This window comes from Gymnogyps californianus, chromosome 4 (assembly GCF_018139145.2).
Source record: "Gymnogyps californianus isolate 813 chromosome 4, ASM1813914v2, whole genome shotgun sequence".
NCBI lineage: Eukaryota > Metazoa > Chordata > Aves > Accipitriformes > Cathartidae > Gymnogyps > Gymnogyps californianus.
Window position 1 is genome coordinate 56,686,127 of NC_059474.1, and position 23,364 is coordinate 56,709,490.

Consider the following 23,364-nt stretch of genomic DNA (forward strand, 5'->3'; position numbering starts at 1 on the left):
GGTGGCGGGCGGCGCTGAGGGGGCCCGCCAGAAGCGGCTGGTGGTGCTCGGAGCTGTACAGCCGCCCCTCCTCCCGGCGCCCAACGGCTGCTCGCGCCCAACGGCCGCCCGCTCCTTCTTTGCCCCCCAACGGCTGCCCCCTCCCGCCCTGCCCCGCCCCTCCCGCGCGGCCGTTTGCGCTGCCGGAGCGTCAGCGGGAATTTCCAGCCAGGAAGTGCGGCGGGCCGCGGGGCAGGGGCGGGCAGGCGGCCGCGGGGGCGGAGGCTACGCAGGCGGCGGCCGCGCAGGCCGGTGCCGCTCGGCTGCCCTCGCCAGCGGGCCCGCGGTGGGGCGGGCGGACGGGAGGGAGGGGGAAAGTCCGCGCGGAGCCAGGGCGCGGGCGGCGCCGGCGGCGTCACGCCGGTTACATGGCGCGGCGCTGAGGGACGCGCGGCCGGGACCCGCGAGCGGCAGACGACGACGACGAGTAGGAGGCGCCGCCAGCCCTGCCCTGCCCTGCCCCGGGTGAGCCCCAGGCGGCCCCTGCCCCGCCGCTCGCTGCCTTCTTTCTCCCCTGCCCTTAGTCTCGGCGGCGGTTCGCCGCTGGCTGCGCTTCCTCCGTCCTGCACCGCTGCGGCCTGATGCGGAGCGAGACCGGGGCGGGAGCGGGCAGCTGCGCCCTGCTCGGGCTGGGCTGGGCGGGGGGGAAGCGCTGTAGAGAGCGTGGCGGCCGCCCGGAGGGGAGGTTTGCCGACGGGAAGCGCGTTCCCCAGGCCAGCCCCACGCGTGGCGCCGGGCAGCCGCTCGCCTGTGACCTCGGCCCGGGCGTGGACCTCCCGCTGAAGCGCCGGGAGCGGTTGCCGCGGGGTTTGCCTGCGCTCGCCGGGGCGGCTGCGGCGAGCGAGAGGGGAAGGCGGGCAACCGGCGGCAACGGCCGGTGCCGTGTGGCGGGAGTCGGGGGATTGCGGGGGCTGTGGGTCGTGCTGGTGCCGGCCCTGCCGGCGGGGGTGAGCCGGGGAGGCGGACACCCCCTTCTTCCCGGTGCGGAGTTTCTGAAAAGGGCGATTGCCACCTCGCTTTCCTTTCTGTTGAGGGTTTGAAAAATTGCACTCTGTTAGTGCACGAACCGACTCACGCCTCTTCTGTGATTGACTGTTTTTTAGGCACATAGTGTGGTTTTCTGCTGCTGTATTATAGGGGCCTTCCTAGCTAGGAAGGGATGTCTGTGAAGGACTGTCAAGTAAAGTGAAAAAATTTGAAAGCCCAACTTCTGCTGACCGTATAGTGGGTGCTTGTAGGCAAAGGAAGTGCTGCTTTTTATGCTTTTGGTTTCGAAGGTGACATACGTGCTTAACCTGAGACACAATTTGGAGTGTCTGCTGTTGTGTAGTCCCCTGGCTGGCCTTGAAAAAACAGGCGGTTACTATGTAAACATAGGTTTGCTACAGGCAACTTTTGGTGTCCTTGTCTTGGGTGAGGCTTGTGAAGTATCACAAACAGTATAAATAAAGGCTACTTTCAAAGGTAGTAAATAGTGAGTTTTTTAAAGGCAATGTAGTAGTAAGTGATGAAACTGAAAAGTTCTCACCATGACAAGGAATATTATTAGACTGATTGTTCTGTTACACTTGACCTTAAAAACAAGAATATTCAACTTTTCACCATTGCAATTATTTTTTTACCTGTTGATGCTTTCTGCTTTAGTAACTTTGAGAAAGATGCACTATTGACTTACTTTATGTGAACATAAAATGGAGTATTATTTCTGAACTGTAGTACAGATGAGCTATGTGTTATTTGGCCATTACCATAATGCAGTGTACTGCTATGTAATTTCATTCAAATAAGTAAATACGAGTGCCTGTAAGTATTTGCAGAATAAGGCTTTGTAGGCAAGGAATCATCTGCTGCATTTCAACTTCCTGTTTTAAAATGCTCAAAATCTTTGCTAAAGGATAACATTTTAAAGCAAATACAGATTATTTTTTTAAAAATGGTTTTAAAGTGCCGATCATATTTGACATGTTTTGTGCTTCAGAAGCCCTCTCTTAATTTATTCTGTTCACAGAGAAAATTAGTACTAAGTGGATGAATTCTCTGCCACATCACCTTGTGCCTTACATGCTGTAAGGTGCTACACTACCACTGTCAAGCTCACAGAACAGGGTTGAAAATATAGCACTTTGTTTTTATTGACATCCAGAGTCTCTGTGCTATGTACTGTGACGTATCAATTTTTGAAACAGTATTTCAGTCAAAGCATTTTTATTCTTTCAGAAGAGAATGTAGCTGCCCATTCTAGGAAAGCATTAACCAAGATGTCATTCTAAGACGTCATCCTGTCTGCAGTGTTTTGTAATCTACAGAAATGACTACAGTTTAATTGAGAAAATGAAAGAGGAAAAAACAGCCTGTAACTATCCAGAGGCAGATCCTCTGTTCTGTAAACTTCCCTGGCTCAAGAATTTAACCGACAGTTATGCTGAAATATTATTGTCAGGATCTGCCACGGACTGTGGAGATTTCAAGGAAACTCAGTGCTGAAATATGTGCAAGATCTGTTAAATAATTTAATTTGAAACATTAAACAGAAGGGAAAAAGCCTTTTTCTTTCCACCCTTTGTCCCTTTTTTTAAAGAAAAAAATGTCAGTCAGCGGTAGAGTCATCAAAAAATGAAATTATTTTTTCATGCAAGTAATGAACACACTTTGAGTAGAGTTAAGGTTGTAAAACTGAGAACGGCTTTGTATCACTTTCTGTCATGTGTGTTTTTAAAAAATAATGTTGTAGCAGATAAACTTCATACCTGTATTCGCTTAGTTCAGTCAGCACCTTGGTAATGTTTTTGTAGTATATATTTTGAAATCGGAAAAGTTTGCTGGGAAAAAAAAAGTGTGCTGGGGGAGAACAAGGGAATCTTGGGAGAGGACAAGAGGGTGGAAAGCAGACAGCGATACTTCATTTATATGCATGTTTGAAAATTTCCTGCTTCATTTATTGAAAAACAGCAATTTAATTGTTTCTCAGTTACTATGTATTTGACTTTTAAAATCAATTTTAGTAATAAATCTAAATTCACTTTTTTCATTGAAGTGGCATTATGTGAATTCAGTAATGGATACCTACAAATAACTATCACCAACGCAAATTTGCTAATTAATAGATTTTTGAGTTATTGTGAAAACAGTACTCCTCCTTTTCATCATTGCCTTTTCCAAAAATCTTCCCATGCCACTGTCTCCTGAAGGCCTATGAGTCTTTACTATCAAGGATGCTTTATGCTGACTAGAAAGTTCAGGTCTCCCTCAATAGTTAAATGCATGCAAAGTAAATGTTGTTTTGAAGTTGCAAAGATACAGTGAAGGACAATATATTTTTTACTAACTTACAGTTGGCTTTCTGATGTAGCTAGTGATGAGAAAATTCTGCGGTCTTTGGAGATTCTGGTTAATTAGTCTGTGTTTTCATAGATCGCTTCAAAATGTACTCTCTAATATCTTCTCACCTTTCGGTGCTGTAAATGTTTGCCAACTCTAAATTCAGAAGTATTAGTCTTATAGAAAATCATTACTCATTTCCCTAAGCAACTAATAAAAACTCTGAAGTTAGTTTTAAAAAAATTTTTCCAACGTGTTGATAGCTTTTCTTTGTTTCTCAGACACAAAATAACAGAGCTATTATAAAACAAAGAGGAGAGAATGTTTCAGGCAAATAATGAAAAAGAAATTCCTGGTCTTGGTCAGTTCTAGCTCTGACGCAGGTATTTTAGAAGTGGAAGTTGTAATTTGATGTCCTTTAAATAAATTGGGAACCTTTTATGAAGTTCTACATTGATAAGATCATAATTACGGTTGTCATTAACTGTGCCCTCAGGTCAGTCAGGCACTAAGTTTGCATCTAAGTTTGAGCATAGAAATAAGTGAGTCTTCTTCAGTGCTTTCATTTAAACATATATATTTTGCTGAAGCACTGTTGACAGTTTCAAAAGTAAGGCCTTAAAAGATGTTTCAAATTATTCTAGTCTCAAGGTAAAGTCCTTTGTTTAGGATTTAGGTGGAGCTGACAGACCATGTGTGGGGAGGAAGCTACTATTGCTACTACTAGCATTTTTTTCCCCCTTTCAACTTTTACGTTCTTTTGAAAAGCAGTGCCAGATATTTTTTTTTCTTCATTTAAAATGCAGAACTAGCTAAACTGAAATACCTCTGTATTTCATTGCATCCTCCAAGCTAACTGTACTGGTATCAACAGATCAAGAGCAAAGTAGGTCTGAGTAGTGCGGTGTTGGGGGTGTTTTGGGTTTTTTTTGTTTGGTTGGTTTTTTTAAAGATCATATTTCTATCTTTTTAAACACTGACAGACAGATTTTAACACACACATGAAGTAAATCCAAAATGAGCAGATGGTTTTGGGGTCTCATTAGTTCAGTCTAAGTGGTTTTTGGTGTGTCATAGGTTACTGTAGAAAATTGAGGCTGCAGGATTTTTAGTATTTCTTTGTAATAAACAAAAAAATAAGCCTTAGTAACCATTTGGCACCTGTAGATTTGAGATCTAGGGTATAACACTAATGGTGCTGGACTCAGTTCTACCTGTTTGGTTCCACTTACTGGTGTTGTTTAACTGACCATTTCTGTCGTGGTATGTTTTCAGTGCCTGTTCGAAACCAAAAGGACACTGAGAATCCATTAGCTCACTTTTGCGATTGCAGTGGTAACAGCTCTTGCTATTTTCTGAGCCCTCGTCTGCCACTGTTGTTCATGAAATGAGGGACTGTGTCTTCAGTAAGACCCCAGAACCTGTGTGAAAGTACCTGGTGATACAGTAAACCTTATGTGAACTGGACTTCTGAAACCTTGGATTTGCTTGCTACTTGGCTTGTCAGAAACGCTGTTCTTTCCCTTCCCAAAAAGGAAAAGCTTTGCTGTTTAATATTGATGATTTATTACACTTAAGGCTTACAAAATAGGTATGTGTGGCTTTTTAAGTTAAAATTTGACTTTGACGAACAACTTTGTATGAACTAGAACTATTTCTAAAGAACATTCAGGGATTCTTTTTAATCTGTAGGAAAAAGTAACAGCATTTTAACATGATATTCAGGTTAGTTCAAGTAGCATTACCACTCCACGTGGCTAAAATACAGTTTAGTTACTAGAGTTGTTTTGCTGTGTTGAACATTAGTATTTTTACATATACTTAGCATTATCCATATACCAGAGTATGTTTGCCATATATTTGAATACTGTTTATTCCTTTGGTTTAAGTTGCTTTGAAAGTGTTTTAACAAAAACATTCTAACTTTATTCTAACAATATCCTGGAAAAACAGTTTATATGTTTATGGCATCTTAGTGTTTCCTCTTGTCATATTAGTTCACTACTTTGGCATTTGGGAAACGAATAAAATACACAAAAATTCTGTTTGTAAAGATACTTAATAAAGCAACCATTCAGGTAGTCTGCCAAGTTAATTTCTTCATGCTGTGAATTGTTCTTCAAATTTAATAGTTATCTGGTGTAATAAATTTGAGTCTAGATTTCCTACAATAATTCTGCACCCAACAATTCTGATTCAGAGCATCACACTTCTGAAATCTCTTTAATACTTGTGATTGATTTCATTTCCTAAATGTTTTGTAGTTTTTATGCTGTTATCCAATAATGCGTCTGCTCATGACTGAAAATATTTGAAAATTTTAACTTAAACAGTTTTTGGGGTTTTTTAATTTAAAAAATACACAGCCAAAACTCCCAGGTCCCACCCAACAGGAAATAATAAGCAGATTTAATTAATAACAAGAGGAGGCAATTTGTGTTGTTATATTAAAAAAACAAACAGTGTCATTTAGGGTTATGTAGTGTTATTGCAGCTGCAACAGTCTACGGATGAGAAAAAGTCTGCAGAAGAAAGTAGTATCTTTGATAAAAATGCCTCTCTGCACAAACCTTTTCTCACTTGTGTACTGAGAACTTATACTCAAATCTTTATTCAGAGATTACACGTCTTTGTAGTAGCTGAAGGAAAGTAAAAAATACAACTTCCGTATGCTGCTTTTGTGGAAATGGAGCATTGTTGAGTTTTATACTGAGAATACAGTTTCCTTAAAACATCCCCCTACCCCCCAGGTGTTGAAGTCATAGATGGGAGAAGAACTATTAGTAAACTTTTAACATTTAAAGGCAAACTTCAAATTTCAAGTCTGTTTCATTACTGAGTTAAAATACCTTCAAAAAAATATAGTTGATGGGGCTCCTTGTCAACTTGAGCGGGTTAGTAATCACTTCTCATGGTTTTTAAAGTGCTTTTTCTTTCCTGTTTGTGCTAAAGAGATCTATGCCAATAATGTGAGTGAAAGTATGCATGATGTTCCCTTAATATTTTGGTTCTATTTACTTTGTATATTTCAGAATACTATGGCTGTTTATCACCTCTTATTTTGAATAATCCAGGGATTTGCTGTCTGTACCACATCTCTCTCTTTTCCTTTTATTTTAAAAACATGTGTGTACATATAGCTTGCATTTTCCCAGTTTTTCCAGACTGTGCATCAGGACAGTGTTCATCTAAATGATAAATATTTGGTCCAGTCTTAACCTTTGCTTAACTTCAGAAACAGTATAATTTATTAAAATGGATGCAATCAAAGTAAGTAGTTGAGAACAATGTAAATAAAATAACTGTTGGTAAAACCTTTTCTGTGTTAAGATTTTGCTTGATTAGTATTTGGGAGGGGGATGTCTCACTTTCCCCTCTTCCTACTCTTCCTCTCCAGAAAATTTTCTTCTGCAGCAGCTTCATTAATGGCAACAGTAATGGAAGTACAAGGTGCTGGTAGCTAACAACAGCTGTTAAGAGTTTAGTTGTATAGACCTGCTTTAAGCAGGTTTGGACAATAGGTGTTCAAAATGCCAGCAACTGTTTGGAATCCTGCCTGTACAATATTCCCACTATTGTTACATTGCTTTTAATAAAAATGGAATTTATTTTTCTTAAGAAAAGCATCTTTTATTCAGCCTTAAAAAATTAAAGCGCTTAGGAGGACATGCACAGCTTAAGCTAAGGGTTGTCCATGTAACTGCTGTAGGTTCATGACCCAACTTACGTGTCCTCTGAAGCGTCAGAAGACCTATGCCTGTGTATATGTATGGCCTGCTATTTTGTGCAGAGGTAGAAAATAGCAGTTCTCAAACTTTCTTTTTTCCCCTTACTGTGCTTCTCTAACAATATATTCTGCACCAAAGGTTTTTGCTCTGGAGCTTTGCTCCGAGTATTTTGGGAAAAATAACTGGGTTACAAGGGAAATGAAGTGCTGGATGAAGTTGAGAGGAGGTGGCCAGAGCTAAGGTGAAAAGGCCAGGCATTGAAAGGGATGGGCAGCATCCTGACTTTGAAGGCACTGCAGTGATGAAGGCTTGAGAGTAAACATCTTGGATCAGTATCTCTGTTCTGTCAGAGCAGCCTGCTCTGTCCTCCAGCCAAAATCATCTCAGCAGCTCTTGTCCTGCTTCCAGCCCTGACCCAGCAACTCTCAGCGTCTATTGCACAATACATTTCCCAGCATCTCCATTTGGGAAATGCTGATCTCTAAAACAGTTGTCTCTGTCCAGATACAGATTATGTTTTGCAAAGGATAGAAAGGTGAGGCTCAAGGATGGATAGTTGCCACTAGAAGTAGTAAACAATACCAGGTAAAACACATTGTAGAGACTGTACAGTACAACAGTTACTGTTTCTACCTCAATATTTCATAGCTGCTACAGGATTTCAGAGAACTTGATGCTGTTCCTAAAAACGTAGTTCTCTGCAATCAGGTAGTCTGCTGTGTTTTATAGCCCCAATGTAGCAAATATATACTTACCATATAATATATAAAACACCCTCTCATCCTTATTCTTCTCTATTTTTAATAAGCAAAGTAAACAGGCTAAGAGCATAATCACAGTGAATTTCATGACTGTCATTCAGTGTCCAGTGGAAGTTTATTTTTAACAGGTAAATTTCAATGAAAGCCAAGTTAAAGAGAAAAAACACTCTGCTAGAAAACTTGCAGGAAGAACTGTGCTTTCAGTGTATCAAGTCAGCTGAAGTGTGGTAGTTGAGTTTCTCATCTTGAGGCGTGCTTTCTGAATCCCAGCCTTGAAAGGTGAGAACAGGTTGATGTAAAACATCTCATAAAGTAAGAAATGGACATTCTTCAACATAGAAATTTATTTAAACCATCAGACTAATTCCAGTTCACGAGTATAATGAACTCTGAGTAATAAAGATCATGATTCACTAACATAAATATCTTCAGTGTACCTTTTACAGAACATGCCTTAATTTCCATCCTGTTAAACTGATCTGTGCTATAACCAACCTTCTTCCATAAAATATTAATCTGTCCTGAATTCAGTCTTTGTACTGAACTAATTAAAAAATAATGGACAAGCTTTAGAAAAGATCAGTTGATTCTTTGTATTTGAAAACGCAACAGCAGGCAGATACCCTGATGCTAGTCTTTTGCATTCATTTTCTTAGGATATAATGGGCATCCTGTCACATCAGTTTTTATGCTTTTGTTTGTTTGGCTCAAAGTACAGAAAGTTTAAAAGAGATGAGTGGCTGATGAGAGTTTCTACCAGGCATGATGCTTTTTTATGATGAGGCAGGTCTTTGTGGGGTAGAGAAGTTGGTGATACTGTTCATCCTTCATCTCTCCAAATCGATTAAAAAAAATGCATTTATATTCAAAGAACATAGATTAAAAGTAGAGACCTGCTTACCATGTCTCTCTTTGAAGGTCTGGGAAAGGAAGTAGATGTTATGTTTTGGGTTTTTTTTCTCTGGTCCTATGTGAAATGTTAGCTTCATCAATAAGCGCCCTGGTGTGCTTTAAAACATGAATAAATAGGTTTGGGGTACCAAAGCTCAAATTTCTTTTTTTTGGGAGGGGGGTGTTGTTCAACTATTTAGGGTAATATTCAAGTGATTTTATTTCCTGCTGGGAGGAATAAGAAGTCTTCCTAATTTGTTAGTATATATATTGTTCAGGTTTTTAGCCAGGCCAGTATGAGAACAAAGCTAGAAAGAAAAAGAATGAAGTTTAAAGTCTTATTTTTTTAAAAGGCATGCAGCTGCTGGGTGAGATGTCTGTAAATGTTTTCAGAAATAACTGTACTATTAGTATCTGAATCAAACATTAAAGCTTGATTCCTCACAGGTGATGAAATTTGCATTGGGTTATGCTTGTCTGTAGAAGGGTAACAGGAAGAAGTCCCATTCCCTGTTTGTAGGTATTGGATTGGATACTGGTATCAAAGAGGAAAATGGTTTACCTCATTTTTAAATTCAGGCCAGAAGGTTGAAGAGGAACAGTAGAGGGGAGGATGTGGACTCCAAAAAATCAAGGGGCTAAAAAAAGTTGGCTAGAGAAACCTGTCTTTGGTTTTAAAAGATACAGTGAATGCTGGAGAACAGCAGGAGAGAGATCTGAAATCAAATGATTGAGATAAACAAAAATGAGAATTCTTGTTCGTGGATGAGAGCACTCCTACATTAATTATATTGTTTCCATTTTAAATGCCTGATCCTTTTGAAGCTTGAAAACAAATATTCAGAATACAATAAATGAACTCGTGTTCTTCTAGCTGTGCCTACTTGTACCTGGTATTACTTGGTTATTAAGGAGGAGTAGTGATGCAAAGTAACTGCCATTATGTTTGCTTGGTTGGTTGATGCAATCCCATCATCTTCCATATATGTGTATGTATATATATCTTCCCAGGCTTTTTCTTTTTCTCCTTTTTTTTAACCTTTTTCACAATGGCAGCTGACTCACTGTGGGGAGAAAGGAATACTGCACGCATATGCACATGCATACACACTTATAGTCCCTCAGTAGGCACAGCTGTGTGATTTTGGACAAGTTTAGCTGGATTTTACTTTTTCCCACTGTGCTAGGAGCTAAATGATGTTCCTTCACCCACCTTTCAATTTTCACACTAAAAAATACTGTGAGTTGAAATGTTTAGTTTCCTGTGCCCCATTATCTGAAAGACTTCAGACAGTCTCCAGGGTGGAGATTGTCGTGGTTGATTGTGGTCTGCAGGTGTAGGGGTATTTTTTAATTGTAGATGCAAGTTTGCAGTACAGTTTGTGGGAATCGGAGATTATGTGAGAAGCAGGCGTATATGGTAACACGAACTTCGACCAAACAATTTTAATCCCAGTCATCTTCAAATGAGGGAGAGGTGGTTTTGACTTGACTTCTCTAAGATGCATATAGCAGCAAATACAGCTTGGATAAAAACAATCTCTGTCCCAAAATATAGCTCATGTAAGGAGAGAATGAACAAAGCTACTCGTGGTAGATGCTAATCTTACCACTTAATACATGTAGGAAAGGTGCTTAGAAACTCAAGCAATAAGGGAAGAGGCCAATTAAAAGTCATACAGTTAATGCTAGGGTCTGTTTTTTGCAAGTGTATTTTTGGTTTTTAGTCATGTTATTGACTCCCTGGATTTGCCCCAATTTTCTTGTAAGAAGAGGAAGCTTAGGGATTTGTTAACGAAATAAATCCTAAGGAAACAAATTCTATTTTGGAGGTAGTGCTCCCAGAACATTTTTGTTGCTTGTTTGGCTTTGAAAGAGGACAAAACATATAGTGAAACTGAGAGTGTTTTCAGTCATTTAGAGGGGTCATTTTAAACTGCTGGGTTAATTTTTGTCTAGGCCCTGAGAAGGCAATCAAGTGTCAGTTTACATACACAAAGGCATATGTTTGCACATCTAAATCATCGTGTGTTTATAATAAACTGGCTTAGCATTCAAGCCAGAGAGAATGTCTTTAACGTCTCCCTCAACTGGAGCTGACTGTTGAACACAAAAGATCTCAAGTAAGAGACACCTGTGCTTTTGGTGCAAGAGAGATTGTGTTTAACACCTGGTTAGAAATTCATTAGTACATACCTACAGCAACTGGGTAGTATGTGGGTAGTTACCTTGCTGCTTCTGAGTGTAACGTTCATCTTTAATGACTGCTGTTTTGCTTTCATGACATTGTTCATTGCATCAGCCAAAAAGCCAGAAATAACCATTTTGATCAGGTGAAATTGAAGGACTGATTCAGATATATGTAGGTTTTATTTCTCTATGGATTGTGATTTTTATATCAAAGTACTTTAAATGAAAAGTTTTCAGAAATACTGCCTCTGTGGTATTTTTCCACTTTGTTGAAGTAATGTATTGTAGAACTGTAAATGTGACCAGGAAGCGTAGCAGGTGTGAGAACTGCCCTTCTCCCACAGAGTTCTGCTGGAGTGAGTGTGATGCAGTCTGAGAAACTAGAATAGGGCAAAGATGATAGAACATGCTGTTAAATTTATCCTGTTGGGCTTACAGAAAAAGCTGTGGGATGCTTTGTTTGAAAGTTTTGCAAAGAAGCATACATTTAGCAAACAGGCAAGTGGGCAGATGCTATTCAACTAGTGCCTCAGAATCTTTTTTTTCTGAACAAGCATATTTACCATGTTATCTGGGTACTTTAGGTATTTTGGAACACAGTTTTGCATATGTGACTCATGAAATAGTAAGTGATTAAATATGAGAGATCACAAAACAAGACTTTTAGGGCCAGTTTTTTTTCTGTTTATGCAGAAGAAATCTGGCATTTGCACTCACAGTTACCTAATCAGTGTGCATCAGCAGGGTGGATATTTTCTGACGCTTCCTGAAAAGTGTCGGCTGTTGAGGTCTTCAGATTGTTTTCTGTAATATCTACACCTTTAACTGGGAAATGTTTGCCAAAACCTAAATTACAGTTATTTCAGTGATTTCAGTAACTTGTCAATTGGTGATGAGGGTTATATTCTTTCTATGGAATGGCATCTCAAATAAAAACATCTTAATAAAGTTTGTTGTATGCTGAAGGTTTTGTTATGCCTTGTATGTTGACTTTTTTCCATAAAGATTGATAATAACAATAGCAAATCATTGATGAAAATAATGCTTTGCAGAATATGCCTGTGAGATAATGTGATTGACTGATATTTTTTCTATTGCTGAAATCCTGATGTATTAGGTAATGAAGTACAGCGTGGGTGACTGTGGCTGCTTGTTATATCTGTTACTAATTTTTGGCTGAAATCTTATGACCAGTTATTTGATATTTACTGAAATACTACAAATAAATATTACCCAGTAAATATTTCTCTCTAAAATTGAATTACAAACAGATTAGTACTTTTATTTTCTAGATTAAAAAATAATTTTATCCTCATGGACCTCTTTTTCATGGAAGTCATCTGGGTATTAAGTGTCTCCTATTTCTCCATTTTAAATTTTCTTTCATTGTGTACTTGTGTGGGTTGGGTGGCTATATGTTGTCTTTGGAGCTTGTTAACAAGCTGAGTTGAGCCTCCATCAAAGTGAAGTACCCGAGTATTCCAATTTTCTTTTTGATATTTGCCTTTCTAGTTCCTGTAGAAGGTACATGGTGACTCAGTTTTTCTTTACTGGTTTACTGATCACTTGCCACTCTCTTTCATAGGGCAGTAGGTTTTCACAGTTCACTTTGCTTTGCTGGAAAACATGGCTCATGTTCATTGTGGTGGAATATGAGGGCCAGTGACATGTTTCTATTTTCCATTAGTTATTAACCTTATTTAAAGTGTCTGCTTGCATGCAGACATGAGTCCCTTGAAATAGTCACTACAGTTATTTTCAGATGTTCCCTTGGAGAGCCTTTTTAGTAAGATCAACATAAGTGAAATTGTAATTCTTTCAATAATGTCTACATGGCAGGAAATAACACTAATCTTTTATAATAGACGTAGTAAATTCATAAGAAAATTTCCAGGCTCTGCTACTGGCTTGTTACTGGCCCCAGGAAAAATAAGCCCGGCTAAACTTTCCCAGTGTCCAGCATTTACATGTAGACCTGTGAGAAAGGGTTAGGTATGTTGTACACCCATAATTGTCATTGTCAGCACTGAGTTGTTGTGGGTGCCGAGCACTTGTGGACCTCTGGAAATAAAGGTGTCCAAAATTAGTCAATGTTTGACTCCTATTTTTATTTAAAGAAAAAATATTGGATGTTCTTCCTCAGGCATCTTTATGTTGCATTTAGTAATATTTCACAGGAAAACCCTTAGGGTTCATTCATGAATGCTCAGAAGCCTTTTATTGTATAAAAATGCAGAGTCCTGCTTTTGCTAAACTATGATAATGATTTTGCCTAAACTCTAATGGCAGAGTAGTCAGAGCAAAGACAGAAACAAATTAATTCCTGATTTTAATAAAATTTAACTTCAGGACTTTGACTGTAAGTTTTTAGTTGCTTGGGAGCAGGCAGTGGAAAATCCTAGCTGTAGCCTGTCCTGTACTTAGCTTGCCCCTTGCAAATACTGAGGAATTTTAAGAGTATTTTAGAAATCGTTAACATTATGAGTAAAATAAGAAGGGTCAGAGATGGGGCTTTTAACTGTAACATTTTTCAAGTTTCTCTATTGCTGTACATTGAAAAAAATGAGAGTTCTGATCATGTTTTTGTGTTTCAGGACTTAAAATGGCAGGAGAGGATTCCTATATTATGGGAGTGTCTGATCCCCAAGTAAGTGGATTTGTGTATTTTCAATATCCCTGTATTCTCTCCTAGCTCTCTGTTTTCGCTTCCTCTCATATTGTCCTGTCATTTCCTAGGCTTAACAACATGGAGATATGAAAGCATTCTAGCTATTGGCAGAAATCAGGTTGGGGGGAATCTAGGGTTTTTTTTCTCTAAGGTGTTTTTTTATGTTACCTGTAAAGTGCGTTGCCACTGGTGAAATGGCTGAAATGAAAAGGAAGGCTAGGCCTGCTGAAAGAAGCAATTAGAAAAATACTCATTTTTATGCCCTGTCTGCCTGTGACACTTGCTCTGAAATTTCTTCTGTGGTGGACGTTGGACTTTATCTGAAAATAAAGCCCCTTATGCCATGAAAGGCCCCTTTGTATCATTTTTTGTGAAATTTGCATTGACATTGGTGACTAAAATGTTCCTTCACTCACACAGATCAGTAGGCCTAGTTCTTCAGAAGCTTTTCCTGATCTCATGAGGTTATTTCATGATTCATTTGAATTGTGAGAATGTTGCTTGAGTGAAAAGTTTGAGTGAAGAACACATCATTTCTACTCACCTTAATTTCCAAAAAGAAACTATTTTCTCCTTTATGCTTGCTCCACTTTAGAAGAAGATAGATTTATACCTGACAACAATTACAGTGAGTTAAGACATGTCAGTGTTCAAAAAAAATATTAAGCTTTAACCTGGGTATGCTGTTTTCTTGCATTAGAGCTTGTAAATGTATTTACATAAGGAATGTAGTCTGGTGGGGTTTAATCACAGAAGTGGAAATGAAAACTCACAGGTTCTCAGCAAGGCCTTGGGCAAGACATCTAGGGTCAGATTTTCAGAATTTACCATATAAGCTCTTTTGAATATATAGTTGTTAGTGCATGTAAGCAAAATGTGTGCTTAGAAACTGTGCTGCTCTCAGTGCGGTCTCATGAAACTGGTGAAACTTGGTCAGTACTATCAGCTTTGCTTGCACTGCTGTTGCCAGCAAAAATAAAATAGATGTAAAATCTTTATGTACTGCACCGGGGTGTTTGCAGTCTCAATATTTACAGAGAACTTTGAAATTCTTTGCTGATAGATGCTTTATGAAATTATGTATATATGTAGTAATGAAGAGTATATTTTCTTTCAATATAGATGTTTGCAATGGATCAGTTCATGGGAATGAATGCATTATTTAATAATACAAATTACATCACTTCAGACTTACCACTACGAACAGGTAGGAACCGTTGCTATTTGATTGTGCTATTGTCCTGCTGTTTCTTCCAGTTTGTTTTTTTGTGAAGTTCTTTCAGAGGCTTTTTTGTTTACACTCTTGTATTTCATAATACTAGATCCCAAGGTTGTCAACTAGACTTTTTATTACACTCTTATGCATCCCTTTCTTGCCCTCATGAAACTTTCAACAGTGAGGCAAATCTGATTTTCTTTTGGCTTGTACAGAAACTGAAAGTTTCAATTAATTAAATGGTTTGAGTGACCAAAGAGCTTTGAGTGACCTGTTTTTATAAATTATTTTGTATTTTTTTCTAAATTTGCATCTTCAGTGACCTACACGTTTGTATTGCCAGTTTGCAGAGTGCAACATGTACTTTTTTTTTCTTTTGAACAGTGTTTCATTTGTTGTAATAATTCTTAAGGTGCTTGTTTTTCACTAATAAAATGTAGAGTATATTCAACTTCCTGTATCATTCGAATCTGTTTTTCCTTCTCGGTGACTTCTCTGTTTCCTGTAAAGTGGCAGTCTGGTATTAAAAGTACCTGACAATTTCCTGAATAATAACACTAGTTTGAAAGCTCAGAGTCAAATTTTGCAACCAACCACTGAAAAGAAGCAAATAGTATTCTGCAAATGTCTGATATGCAGTTCTTCCAGTATGGTTCCAGAACAGGAATATCAAATAGAAATGTGTTATATCTCAGCCAGTATTAGCTGCTTGATCAACCTTGGTCTGGTTTTGCTTATTAAATTTCTTTATAAGTGTTACTTATTGCTTGAATTTAGAAAACTCTTTCTCCTGCTTAGTTTATTAGAATAGCTGATATGAAAGGAGGAAGGAAATAAAAATTTATTTAAGTGTATGAGGTTTTTCTCAATATGTATCTCCAATATAGCTATTAATGTCTTTTAACATGACAACTTTCTGTTGTTGATCTGTTTGACTCTGTTGTATCAGGATGTAGCTGGTATCTTCTGTGTTGCAGATTGCTTTCTTTTTGTTGAAAATGCAAATCACTTTTGTTTCCAATATTTGATACCCTTGACAGCAGTGAAGGTGTGAAGGGTAAAATGAAATAAGCAATTAGCTTTTTACTTCATAGGTAAAATTCCACTCTAACAATAAATGCTGATTTAAAAATAAAAATTAAGGCATGCTTACTGTTTCAGTGTTTCCTAGTTTAAACCATACTTCAGTTTTCTTGACTGAGTAGTAGCAAGGAAGGATCAAGAAACACATATGGTACAGATAATTTTGTTTCAAGATAAAATGTTCTGATGAGCAAAGCTCTTGACAAATACGGACAAGCATCCAACAAATTAATGTTGCAATCATTTGTTTGCAGTGTGTTTTTATTAAGGCAGATAAAATTGTTCAGTAAGATTCATCTGTGTAGGATTAAAGGGCTTGTGCAGTGTATACCAAGGGGTTTTTTCACTGTTCTCCCAGAGTTTCTGTGGAACAAATAGGGTTATTGGAATTTTGATTTCCCCATAATGATCTCTCTTACATGTACCTTTTAAGCTTACTCCCTACTCCTCATGCCAGACTCATTCCATACAAATTATTCAGATATCTATGTCCTGTCTAAACTAGAAAACAGCTGTTTTTAAAACCATGTGGGGGAGTCAAGAATTCACCGAGTTCTGCAGTCACAGAAAACTCTTACTGGGCTAAGTCTAGCTCTACCCTTAATTTGCAAAATTGCTCAGAAAAGGCCCTTTTTTTTTTTTTTTTTTAGTGGCAATGCTCTTGTCTACTGCTGCACTATAGGTGGCAAGTTCCCTGTGTACAAAATGGGGAACATGGATTTCAGGTTCCTTAATAAAGGAACATGGATTTCAGGTTATCACAAACAAAAAGTTAATCATAAGTTTTAGAAAAAGTTGATCGTTTCAGTGGCATCTGATGATGCCATAGTGATGTCATTTCTTGAGTAGTATCACTATAATGCTTACTTCCTCCCCTGCTTGAAACTATGTTGTGTTGTTACTATGAACTAGCTCTTCAGTTATAAGGTAATACAGTAATTTATACGTTATGCTTTAGTTGTTTCCAAGCAGGAACTAATGATTTCTTTCTACACAGCAAGGCCAGTTAAAAATTCATGCAGGATTTTCCGAAAGTAATTCCAGCTGAGATATGGAGAGGGTGAAATAACTGTTCTAAAAAGGATGTTTCTCTAGGACAGTTGGATGATTTAAACAGAAAGAACCAAAGACAGTAATTGTTCCTCATGATTTGGTATGGTGCCTACATCTTTTAGTCTGTGCATTCATAAACGCACAATGTCAGACTTATTACATTGGCAGGCAGGTTTAATATATAACTGCGGATTGCCGTATCATGCCAGCGTAGCTGAATCAACAAATGGCTGGGGAATTTGGGGACTTTCTGATGATAGATATTCTGCTGTTTAGTTAATATTTACAGTAATAGTAGAAAACCTTTGAGACGTCGGGACAAGGATTTTCTCAATGAGGTTGTCAGTGCTCAAGTGTCTTTGCTCACTTCTTTTTCTATCTCACATATGTCAGTTTTAAGTAAAAATTAGGCTTGGTTATTTTGGCTTTAAAGCTATAGTAGATAGTTACGTGCTTCAAGTTCTACATTTACATCTAAATCTACAAAGAGAAGTAGCCTCTGTGTGCCTTTGGTGACAAAAGGATATATCTATAACAAGTGTCATAACAGTGCAAACTGCAGGACTGAGCTGTGTGTTTAAAACACCACCAGCAGCAAAGGCAGTATATCACAAAGTCAGCCTCTGGCTCGTTGGGAAGTATCCTGCCTTTGAGAGTTAGGTACTAATCCTCAGTGGCATCGGGGTTGGAAGAAGCATTATCCACGGCACATATTTAGGCAGTGTAAAAGCAGATACGCATCAGTGTGATGTTCACTGTAGTGGAGGGACAAAGTGATGCCTTAAATTGGAGAGGACATGGGCAGAGCTCTGAGCAAAGCATTTTATAATTTCGGGTGTTTCTTCCTCCTGATTATACAAGACCATCTACAACCGTGTAATGTAGCAATCTGTGTGCCAGTTAGAGATGGTTTTGGGAACTGATTAATTGTTTGGGGTTTTAGGGGCTCTGGTCTAACTAGCCGTTGGCATTAAGGTGTTGTGTTTTTAAGTCTTTGAAGTTGAAGCAGGGCCATCAGCAGCTGAACGATATTGCCTGGAGGCTGCTAAAACTACAGTTTTCTGGTATTTCTTTAACCTCCTCTGCCCAGCCCCCTGTGATGCTTGCTGTTGAGAAATGAGAAGGGCATAGAGGGAAAAAGAAGGCACTTATAAAAGACTTTATTTCATATTTTTTCAGAGAGAGATAATGTTAGAGATTCAAGGAAGCCTGACCATCACCAAAAATTAGATGAGTGTTCATTTTCCCTATCCCATAGCAGTGGCCCTAATCCTCAGAAGCATGAGCAGACTTGCATGTGTTTGCAACTCTTCTGGTGTTTTTTCTAGATCTTCTGTGCTTATATTTTGAAGAGTGAGCTGAGGGAAGAGAGAGGTTAAGCAAAGCCCGTGTGCTGCTTGCTTTAAACATCATGCTTTGAACACTGCAGAGCTGAGATGCAAGACAGTGTTCCTGTGCGGGTGAATCCCTGAGGGGGAGGACATACGAATGCTACAATAAGCCTTCAGGAAGGATAAGACACTAGATCTAGAGTCTGAGCTTTTAGCAGCAAGGTACCACTGCCAGGATGGACAAAAGAGGGTTGGTGTTGGGTTTAACAATCAAAACCTAGAGGCTATGAGTGTTTTCATTCACGTCCATAGAGCAAAACAACACACAATTGCAAGGGTGAGATGCCTGTTCTGGCGGGCCCACTACCAGAGGAGGTGAGAGGGGGACTTGACCACAGCTGGTTGCAGGTTAAATTGAATGGCTTCAGGTACTAGGTGAGCTGCTAGATAAAGGACCTTACTAGTCCTACGGTGCTGCCAGGCTTGCAAGGATATGTCACCAACCTCACAGGCCCCTTCTTTCTTGACTTCGCTATGACGGGAAGAAGGAACCAAGAGGGAGCTTAAGAAGGGTGCTCCTTTGGGAAGTGTGTGTGCAGGGTGAGGCCTGTCAAGAGGAAGAAAGAATGTAAGTGGTGGGAGTGTCAAGATGCAGGAGGGCCTCTGACTCAGGCAGGAAGGAAAATGAAGAAATGTAGCAGTTGAAGAAGATGTGGGGAAGTGGGACTGTGACTCAGGCTGGAGAGGAGGCAGTGGGATGCGAGTCGGTCTGTGGCAACTGAGGCGAGAAGACAGAAAAGGAAGCACTGAAGCATACCCAGGATGTGGCAGTCTGCACCAAACCCCCTCCAGGCTGGAGGACTGCATGTTTTAGTTGCAGTCCTCAGCCCTCCTGACTGCAGCAGTGCCAGGCAAATCGTGAGGAGTGCTCATGTCAAAACTTGGCTCTTGGCAAGTGTGAGAGTCATCCCTGTGTAGAGGCCAGCTCCATGACTGTATGCCGCTTCAGCCTCTCTGTAGGGCAAAAGTAAAACTTAAGCTATGCATTAAGTAGCATTCCTTCTTGTGGTTGTTTAACACTTACAAGGGGGTTGCTCATTAAACAAGAACTTGAAGCAAGCAACTGTCCAGCCTAAAACAGAGGTGCAAAAGATCATCACAAATCTCATCATTATTAGTTCCTCTTACAAGGTGTACATCTTCAGGTTCCTGCTGTCTATCTGCTTAGACCAGACATGCCTACTAATAGAAACATGTGCAAAACACTAAACATCTTTTCTTTTCCCCATGGGAAAGGATGAGAGAGAGAAAGAAGGAACCACACATAGCCGATGTTAGGCTGTCTGTCTAATGTACTTCTGGGAAGTATTCAGAGTTTAGTAAAGACAGCTGCATGAGACCTTTCACTAAGTAAAATCCTTTTTATAGTCAAAATAATATGCCATTTATGCTTGGAAGTTACCTTGAATATTGCTGGTTTATTTTTAAATAGCATTTCAGATGTAATTAAGTGCCTTGCATTAGAGTGCCTTCTCTGTACTGTTACTTGGATCTGGTTCAGATGCTATACCAGAGAATTACTTAGTCATTGTAAAAAAGAAAATGTTTAGTCACAAAACCCAAAGGTTAAAATAAGACCTCAGAAAACTTTGTTTTAAATACATTGGTATATGATTTATATAATCTGTATTAATGATAACAGACATCTAATTTGCCCTTGTACATTTACACTGCACCTTCTTTGCACTTTCCTAGTATTAGTATGCAAGATATTTTGATTTTATCTATCAGTATATTTGTATGCTTTTTATAAGCTTTTTTCCAAGGAGGCATAAGAACCATAGTCCTAAGTTTTCAATTTTCCTGAGTTTTCACAAGTGCCATGCAAGGTGAAACCATTTCAGTGATACGAAGAGTTCCCCTTGAGCTTTCCAATATGCCAATATAGTGTATATCCCTCTTTTAAGAGTCTGAATTTCCTTATGCTGAGGAAAAGTTGGAACCTGGGTCTGTTGCATACTGGGGGACTGCTGCAGCCACTTAGCTGTTGGATAAAAGAGCGCTTCCTTTTCTGGCTAATGTTTAAGAGAAAGCAGTAGTATTTTGTGCTGATACTAACCCAATGTATGTGCCTTGAAAATGAATTCCTAAGGGGAGAACAGCCAAAGAACAATTACTAGCAGATCCTGCCCTGGAGGCTTGGTTGAAAGTTGAACTACACAGTTGTATTTTAGGTGCGTTATTTCTGCCAGTGCCCAGAAGATACAAGGCCTCTGGATTGTTAAAGTATAAAATTTTAGATGCCTAAAGCATGACGAGGGTTAGAGGTCTGTGAATAGAGGTCTTCAATTTAAGTGCTGATATAATGCTTAAACCCAAGTCGACTCATCTTGACTCCATGTTACAGACAAAAAATGAAACATAAAACCACACCAAAGCTAAATATTACTCTACGTCTTTTAAAGTTTCTGAAGTCCAAACTGTTTTTCATGCTTTCTAATGTAAGATGATGCATATATGGTCTTGAGGCAATTGTTTTGCATGACTTCAAGGTTTTAATTGTAGCACTGTTTACTTTTTCACAGGAAAGAGTATTGAACTTGGGAAATAAATGATCTTTATATGTGAAGTTGTCGTGACTGGCATTTGCAATATAACTTTGGCATGAAGCTAATTCAGTTGCTGAGTCAGCAAACTTCAACAGCAAAGTACTAATTCCATCTACTAGCATATTTATCAAAACTTTCATGTTGAGAGAAGCCTGTTCAGTTAAGACCTGTGCTGATTAAAGACATGAAGGTCTGTTTTATTAAAGTGAAGTTGTATTGAGAAGCTGAGAAGGATGCATGTAGTCATACTACAAACTATAAATTAATGAATCCTCTGCCATTTTTAATTATCAGTGAACATTAGGCATATTGGCAAATTAAAGTTGATGGAAGTATGTAGCTGTGTGCTGAAGCCAAGTACTACCTCGTTGAGGTAGCCGGATGGCGTGGTACTTGCAGATGGTGCAGTTGTTCAGGGGCAGATCACACCTGGATGTTGGCAGGGCACGGTATGCTTTATATGCTTGCAGGCTCTGCCACATAGCTGTTGCTTGTCTGCTTTGGAGGTTTCACGTGTCCCAGTGAGCTTGCTTGATTCCTTAGCATTAATATCTTTAATAGAGTATGAGTGATGATACATAATTCCAACAGGAATATAGCTGGCAAAATATTGTGTAGGTATTCACAGTGAAGCTGTCATTTGGGGTCTGCTTTGATAACAATTGAATTTTTAGCATTGAAATCCACGTCGTCTTCTCTGCTTAGCAAGAGGCAGGGAAGAAATCATACCTCTTGGAGCTGTTGTTTTTAGACTCAGGAGCAGCTTGCATTTTAAGAGGTATTTCACAGCCATCCACCTAGAGAGCTTTCCTTCTCGATGTTGTCGTGGTTTAACCCCAGTCAGCAACTCAGCACCATGCAGCCGCTTCCCCCTCCCCCTCCCAGTGGGGTGAGGAGGGGGAAAGGAAAGGAAAAAAAGTAAAACTCGTGGGTTGAGATAAGAACAGTTTAATAACTAAAGTAAAATATAATACTAACAATAGTAATAATGAAATATAATAATAATAGTAATGAAAAGGAATATAACAAAAAAAGGAAGGGGGGGGGGGGAAACAGTGATGCACAATGCAATTGCTCACCACCCACTGACCAATGCCCAGTTAGTTCCCGAGCTGCGATCCGCGCCTCCCGGCCAACTCCCCCTGTTTATATACTGGGCATGACGTTCCATGGTATGGAATATCCCTTTGGCTAGTTCAGGTCAGCTGCCCCGGCCATGCTCCCTCCCAGCTTCTTGCACACCTGCTTGCTGGCAGAGCATGGGAAACTGAAAAGTCCTTCGCTTAAGATAAGTGCTACTTAGCAACAACTAAAACATCAGCGTGTTATCAACATCATTCTCACACTAAATCCAAAACCCAGCATTGTACCAGCTACTAAAAAGAAAGTTAACTCTGTCCCAGCCGAAACCAGGACAATGTAAATAATCTAAACAATCAGAGTTGGAGCTAAGCTTTGATCAGGTGATGAATTCTTAACTCTGGTGGCACTGAGTTCTCATTGGATTTAGGGCCTGCTCAAAGGCTATTTAAACTGGTGAATTTTAAATGAGGTTTATGGTATGAAGTTAGCCACTGTTCAGGGAGTAGTGCAAGACTGAAAGTTGTTTAAGGGAAGCCTTATTTGAAAGACACAAATAGAATTTTAGTAGAACATAATCCTATGTATTGGCATCATGCTCAAAGATGGATCTCACAGAGTCTGCATCTGTAGTCAAACAGAGTGTGTTCAGTGTTTTTAGAGGCACCAGTATATTTGAAAGTGTATCTGAAATTATTAAAAGAATGTAAATTGTTCAGTTTCCTCAATTCCAGTTTGGTTGTTTTTTTTTTTTTTTTTTTTTTAAAGCAGTTCTGACTGTTAGGGCATGTTGAGACAGCTTAAATTCCTCCTATATTCCCATACCTCAGAGCTTCCCATTGGCTGTCTCTAGACTTTCAAAAGCACCTATTCAGTAGGAAGCCCTAGGGCCAAAAGCTTGTGAGTATAGTCTTTAGAGCCCAAGGGGTTTCAATACAAAAGTTAACCTTAGCTCAGGAAGGCCAGGCTACTTGTCAGTGGCAAGGGGAGGATCCTGTTCTTACTTACCCTTGAGGGTCTTAACTGAGTGATCAGTTGGCCATTTAGGCCCTCTGAGCTAAAGTTAACTTTTTTGAGTTAATCCTTCCCTTCTTACTTCATTGGTCTTAGGGAACGTTGGAAATGACAGACTGCCAAGTGATTAAATTATTTATTAAAATTTAAGTTCTGAAGACATTTAGGTGCTTTCAAAAATTTTATCTCAAGACATTCAAAGACATCAATTTTACCCCTGCAACTTATACGTCATATAATTTGTCAAATATATTTTCTAATTTCTATTACGACTTTTCTTTCTTTTATGTTAGCAGATGGACCATATCTTCAAATCATAGAACAGCCAAAACAGGTAAGAACAACATTATATTTTGAAAATCTTTAAGGTAGCTATGTCACTA

At 39.2% G+C, this 23,364-nt stretch overlaps 1 protein-coding gene across 1 annotated transcript in view; it reads left to right on the plus strand.

Annotated features, from left to right (window-relative positions):
- The first annotated feature begins 441 nt into the window (after positions 1 to 441).
- The window catches only part of NFKB1 (nuclear factor kappa B subunit 1), a 63,113-nt gene continuing 40,190 nt past the window's right edge, over positions 442 to 23,364 (plus strand). The window contains 4 exon segments of the mRNA XM_050895401.1: positions 442 to 504; positions 13,522 to 13,574; positions 14,718 to 14,802; positions 23,275 to 23,315. Coding sequence (XP_050751358.1) covers positions 13,530 to 13,574; positions 14,718 to 14,802; positions 23,275 to 23,315 — 171 coding nt within the window. The 5' untranslated portion in view covers positions 442 to 504; positions 13,522 to 13,529.